Here is a 6607-nt window from a genome sequence, read left to right as displayed (position 1 = left end):
TATGTGTAGCCATCTGTGTTGCCTGCTTTAATAACAACATAAAGCATTAAAATGTTATGATGATTTATAAGTGTTAAAGATAGCATTACCCCTTACAAATGAGGGAGAAATTATTTTAAAATATGTATTTCTTTAAAGCCAATCAGAAAATTCTCGTTATTAATACATTTTTAAAAAGTCAATAGTATGAAAATGTTTAAGAAAGTTAAATGCACATTATATCCACCCTATGTACATCTATTGAAATATTTTCATAAATTTTTTTAAAGCGTTAAAGCATTCAATAAGAGAGTAAATGTCGGCTTTATTTGCTCATATATACCATAAAATGCATCATCTTCACTCAGAACTAGAGGAAAATCTCAGCACGATATTAGAAAAATATAATGGGCAAAGAAGTGTACCATTCAATTCTTCAGTATTAAATAAATGTATTCAAGTCTTATTGCAATGTCTTTAAAAATCCATTACAGCGCATATAACTCGTGTCAGGCAGGACTAGACCATGAATACTGTGAGGAGTACTTGAGGCCTTCGCCCGTCAGTCTCTGCTTCCAATGTCAGTCTTCGGCTTCATTCTTGGGCGAGAAATGCGAGTAGAGGTGGCTGTTCATTCGGCCCTGAGGAACCACAGCGTGGCAAAAAGCACATTTATCAGGAGCCAGCTCAGTCCACACGTTGGCCGCGTCGCTCAGCTCAGGGCTCCAGAGGGGCTGCAGAGCAGGAGGAACCAAAGAAGAATATATATTATTTATACGCTAAACAATCCTCACACTCGCCCTATCAAAGTATGCTGGTGTGCTTGGCCTTAAAGTTGCTTCAGGAAAACACATGAACATGTCCTCTGTCAACCCAAGTCTGCCTAAATGTGAAATAACAGAAAGGCAAATTGCTAGACTCGAGCGTTTACTATTTGTGTGTTTTCCTGTTATAAATGTGCGTGGTGATGTAATCCAGGGAAGGAATCGTACTTTTAGATCTTGCAGCATGTCATTCACATTTTCTTATTGAAGCATTTATACACATCAGCAAATAAAATCCCACTTAACCATCATACTTGTTGTATCAGATTCAGACACTCTAACGTGCTTCCATCTGGCTCACACATTCTAGCAAAGATGCCAAATATAACCAGAGCATCCATGCTTAAGTAAAAAAAGAATCTGCACACATTACACAGTAATACAGTTAAGCCAAGGGGATTTTTTTTTCTTCTTCTTTTTTTTTTGGACTTCACACCGTTTCACTCCTCCATTAGCAAAGACCAATCACAAACTGATAATTTGCTACTAGTTTCCTCAGACCTTCTCCTGTGATTCTCACCTGCTGAGGTCCCCACACGCCCTCCTGGGAGAGCGAGGATGATGTGGAGTGGGAGGGGGATGGAGGGTAGATAAAAGACATGGGCGGATCGACGGGCTCCTCCTCCGTCAGTGTGGAGGGCACGCCGCTGCCGCCGAGAGGTCGCTTCGGGGGCGCAGTCAGACCGATGTGTCTCTCTGGAGCGCTGTTCAGGAAGTCGTATTCACTGTCTGCAGGGGGCGGGAATTTGACGCTAAGTTTGTTGAGAGAGTCTACAAAGTCTCGGTCCTCTGGGCTGGCGCCGCGAGACGCCAGAGACGTGGGTGGGAGCGGGACTTCCACTGCTGACCTCAGAGCCGTGGAGAAGGGTCTCTCTGCCTCCGCTGTGCGGTCTGTGCACTGGATGGGCATGGAGAACTGCTGATCTGTCAGACGGCAGATAAAAACATGAAATATCACAAACGGTGTCGGAAATGTTGAAGCACATTTTAAGCTTGGCTCATTTTTGAGAAGTTGCACACATTAAAACACAAGAAGGGTCCTTTTGATAAGTAGAGAGAGCTAATTCAATCCCATTTTATTTACTATTATGAGAAAATGTGGTTTCATTATTACCCTGCTAGGAACAACATTATGTATTTTCCTGTGGAATTATTAAATGTGTTTATCCACACTTTTTCACATTGGAGGCCAGCCATAGTTCGAGAGGGCAATGAAGCATTCATGTACAGTCTTAGTTAAGGTGTTGCCATCTAATTATCTTAGAGAACAAAACAAAAACATGTAAACTCATAAGCTGTTATGATGAATAAAAACCTATTTCATTCCAACACATTCACTTTAAAGTGATTGAATTAATAAAAACAAACATATTTAAGCGCAGATCTAAAAAAAAAAAAAAAAAAAAAAAAAAACTGCAGGTAAAAAACCAACAACAGCTATGCATGTTACCGTTTGATGTATCACTTCTTCCATGGAATCTTTTTAGGTGATCTTTTTGTCTTCTGGTTAGCGACTGAATCTGCCGGAATTTCCCTTGAATGGCTTCAAATGCGCCAAGCATGTCCTGACTGGCAAAAAATATTAAAAAGTGATTAAAAAGAAAACAACCTCTAATTACAAGATCATATTCAATATTTATAAAATATTTAAAAAAAAGAAATGTGTGCAAGGAGAGAGGCATACTTGTTAACGCTGCTGTTTCCAGGCATTTTAGTTGTAACGGCAGCAGTGCCCATATTCTCCTGAAAAAAAAAAAAACACATTGCATTTATATTGATCATTAGCAACAATAATGATAAGAGCACAATGTTAATACAGACACATTACATATATATATATATATATATATATATGTAATGGAAAGTGAACAGTGCTTCCTGGTCTGTTTAATAAGAGTAAAGCTCAAGCTGCTGAGCTGTGCAGTGATATAATCCTCTAGCACCATCTGGTGAAGTAAGAGTGGATACACCTTGTGTAGAGGAGAAGAGGCGGGGAATAGTTACAGCAGCAAAATAAAATGAATTATTGAATCTAATAAATGGAGGTATGATAATAAAACATATTGACATGTGGAAACTTGTGTCTGTCTGTAAACTGCTGGATTAAAAATACTTGTTTGAAAAAGTAGATATTTGTAGCCTAACGAGTGGAGAATAAAATGCTGAAAGGTAATGCTGTTATGATAGAGTCCTAAAGACAAAGCTCTAAAGTTGTCACAGTATAGATAGAGAAGCCATTTACCCAACATAAAAGTCACTGCTTTATTGATTTTCCATTGGTCGTATGTGTTCCTGTCACAAACCTGTCGACATACAGTAAGAGCAACAAGCAGAAGTTCTGCTTACGTGTGTGTGTCTGTATATCAAGAGGAAGCTGTAAGTGCACTCATGTTTAATTCAGGGTGTAAGCATGTAGAAAAACCTGTTCTGAGGCCACCACAATGCAGGTTTTTTTGGTTTACATAGCATTAAAAAAAATAGAATAAAGCACTGGCAAATCACATCAAACATACCGAGTACTGTGTTTTTCTAAAAGCACTGACCCCCTCCAGGAGATGGTTGCAAGGCTCACATTTCATCTCCCCTTTGAAAGAACACAGTAAATTTAGGCAGTTTTTTAAAGAAGGGCGATGCAAGCATTTACAGACTGAGTTTCATTGCTGACGATTCAGGTACAACTTGTTGTCAATTAATTGCAAAGAATGATCCTGTCAACATACAAGCAGAGGGATGATCAGCTTACTAACCTGATGTTTGTCTTGTTGCTGATAACTTAGCTTCAAGTTTTAAAATCACCTGCTGCTGGTCCTCTATCTGCTTCTGAAGTTTTTGAGTGTAGCGCTCGTATTTTTCAGCCTGAAAAAAAAGATGGTTTCTGTTATATTTGTTTTTCTGATACACCGGCAGTCTGGTCAATGTTTATATGACTTTGTGTGTGTGTGGTGTGTGTGTGTGTGTGTGTGTGTTACATTTTCATTCAGACGTATTAATAGTTTTTGTAAAATAGAGCAAGTGAACGGGGTTTCAATGAGTAACTTGTTAACTTATTATTGGTGCTATTCTTGTCATGTTTGGCTCATTTCCCCGCCGTCGTTACCATCTGCTGCAGCTCCTTTTTAGCATTGTCCTTTTCAATGGAGACCTGGCGATAAGCTTCAAAAGCTTTATTGAGCTGGTCTCCGATGTTCCTTTCCATGCCGTGTGCTCCACAATCATCACTGACACAGCAGACATGAGCCCTACAAGCGAGATCAGAAACAAATATCCAGAAATATACCAACAATCCATTCCTAAAACAAACCACACAACCAACAACTTTCTGTCTTTCTTTCTTTGACTAGTTCAATAAAACATGGTGATGGTGACCCTATTACCCTACCAACAAATGTTGACTTGTTTTTTTTGTACATAAAAACAACACAAAAAACTCCATAAAGTTGTGTCAAATTGACCAGTAACAAAACTATGTAAAAAAAAAAGATCAAATATAGCATACTTCCGTAACTGATTATTACCAAATAACATTTGCAGTTCCGGTGAATCATAAGCTTCTGTGCAAAGCAAAAACATGTATTCACATTTCAACAATTGATGCCTTGTTCTTTAAGATATTATGTGTTTAAGATGTAAACAAGCAGCTGAGTGTTTGCTAACTGCTGTCAAATACATTGTCAATGCATTTACACATGCACAACTCCACTGACTTCTGCAATTCGTTGTTATCCAGATTGTCTTTCAAACTCATTAACAAATTAATTAATTAGAGAACAGCAACACACCTACTGTTTAAATAGTCAACATGGATGTGATGATTTGGTTAAAAAAATATTTAAAAAATTAAAAACAAAGACAGGTTGATGTCAGTGTCACAATACCAAATGAACTCATTGATAAATAAAGAAGCTTTAACCTTAAAGTCAGAATTACACAGCAGGCTATGTGTCACAGATACAACCCAGAAACGACTTCTGGTTGAAGCAACAGACTCAGTCAGAAAACAGAACATTGTCAACTACATTTTAGCCTACCGAGAAACAGCAGTGAAACACTTTAATTGTCATTCAAAGCGTAGTCCTCACAGTTCCGTATTCTTTAGAGTTTTTAGTACCAAGTTAGCAACAGCTCATTCAACCGGTGGTGGAGAAACCGACCGAGCAACAACTCCTCCGCTCCGTTTCCCTCGCTGCTGCCGGACACTCACACTCCTCTTACCTTCATTCGACTTACTCTTGAAGTTAGACTTTATTGACACCACCACTGCGTCGTCTCCTAATCTTCACATGCAAAGTTACGAGGCGCTTGAGAGGATATGGCACCGTATGTTTTACATAGCCTGGTTTGAGTTGGGAACTTCCCTCGGGGAATCCCCCCGATATGTAGACTTCCGCCTTTACCCGCGCTTAGCCAATCAGAGGAGAGCTGGATGTTTAGCTGGTTGAGGGTTCTTCCAGCCTACGCGTCTGCAAACCGACTATTGTGCATGTGAAAACTGTCCCCAAAACTAGGGGTTAAACTGTGCTCATTTAACTCTGCAACATTTTCTCTCACAGTGTATAACGTCTTAAACGTTTGGTAGAACAATTAATCATGCATTATCGTAAATAAGCTTTGTGAAACACCACTTTATAGGATTATGCATCGTGTAGGCCACAAGGCCACAGATCAAATAAATATAGCCTACCAGGTTCAATACTCTCTGTGGTAAAGGCACATTAACAAATAGGCTATGCAAATAAGTGTAATAGGCTAGTCAAACAGCTGACATGCAATAAGAATGGGCTTTTTGCAATGCAGCCAATTTTCTATTGCATTTCTCCAAAGAAAAACACAATTGGATGTGCTTTGCAATAACATTTAAATGCATGGATATATGGAAACACAATATAAAAATAAAGAAAACTTGCATATAAGTTTGCCATGTGCACCAGACATGTGGGGCAATGGTTGGTTGACAGTTCATTTTTGGGATTTAGATTTTCTGAGGATTTGTTTGGAAAGTGCACAATATCAACTGGGTCATGCAATACTGCTTCATCGTGTGGCCATGTGATGTGTTGTTTCATCAAATACCACAAAAAGTCAGAAAGAACATCTTAAACCTGGCAGACAACCAGAACATAAATTGCCAGAAAACTGCCTAGTGTCGTGTGTGCTATGTCTGTGTGCACACTGGCTTACTGTCACACTGCCATGACTAACTGGGAAGTAGGCCTATAATGTTACAGAACCATTGCTGATGTTATTAACACCTTAGCTTTTCCTGCCACGACAGGTGAAAATTTCGGCTGCAAAAAAAAAGGCCTATTCTTGATGCTTAAAATAAATCCTCAGGGTCAGTTTCTTTCTCCTTTCTTTCCTTGTCTAATGTTTTAGTGTTATTTGTGTTTTTAAAAAAAACATTTTTGATGAACAGATTGTCGATAAAATCTCTTTAACTGAATATATTCTGTCTGTGTTTGTATTCTGTGGATGAAATGCTTTACTGACTGATACCATTTCTTTACAGGTGTAAAGAAATGGTATCATATAAATACTGTTAACTTTTACCACTCTTTACAGTGACGTCAGAGTGTTTTGAATACACTGATCTCTGCAGCTGGATGAGCATTTTCACCACTAGAGGTCAGGAGAAACACGTAACCTTTAAGTATTAAGCAGTAGTTTTATCAAGTGACAATAACCCAGGTAATATGGTCATCCATTCCACATTATACTTCTATTATACTTCTTCTAATATTATTATATTATCACTTTAAAGACACATTGGAAAACAAACATTGCTGTCTCTGGGACACTCAAGCTTT

At 38.6% G+C, this 6607-nt stretch overlaps 1 protein-coding gene across 2 annotated transcripts; it reads right to left on the bottom strand.

Annotated features, from left to right (window-relative positions):
• Positions 1 to 284: 284 nt before the first annotated feature.
• Positions 285 to 5174, bottom strand: tank (TRAF family member-associated NFKB activator). 2 transcript variants are annotated; one of them, XM_061054359.1, is made up of 8 exons: positions 5016 to 5174; positions 3901 to 4042; positions 3551 to 3659; positions 3317 to 3387; positions 2488 to 2546; positions 2254 to 2372; positions 1324 to 1727; positions 285 to 713 (listed from the first exon to the last, which is right to left on the bottom strand). In XM_061054359.1, exons 2-8 carry the CDS (start codon positions 3997 to 3999, stop codon positions 561 to 563), a joined length of 1014 nt encoding a protein of 337 aa, XP_060910342.1. In that variant the 5' UTR covers positions 4000 to 4042; positions 5016 to 5174; the 3' UTR covers positions 285 to 560. The 2 variants fall into 2 exon arrangements, with proteins under 2 accessions (XP_060910342.1, XP_060910343.1); XM_061054360.1 differs by having other exon boundaries at positions 4832 to 5165.
• Between the last annotated feature and the right edge of the window lie 1433 nt (positions 5175 to 6607).

This window comes from Labrus mixtus, chromosome 13 (assembly GCF_963584025.1).
Source record: "Labrus mixtus chromosome 13, fLabMix1.1, whole genome shotgun sequence".
NCBI classification, from domain to species: Eukaryota; Metazoa; Chordata; class Actinopteri; order Labriformes; family Labridae; genus Labrus; species Labrus mixtus.
This window is presented reverse-complemented; position numbering and strand designations above follow the sequence as displayed.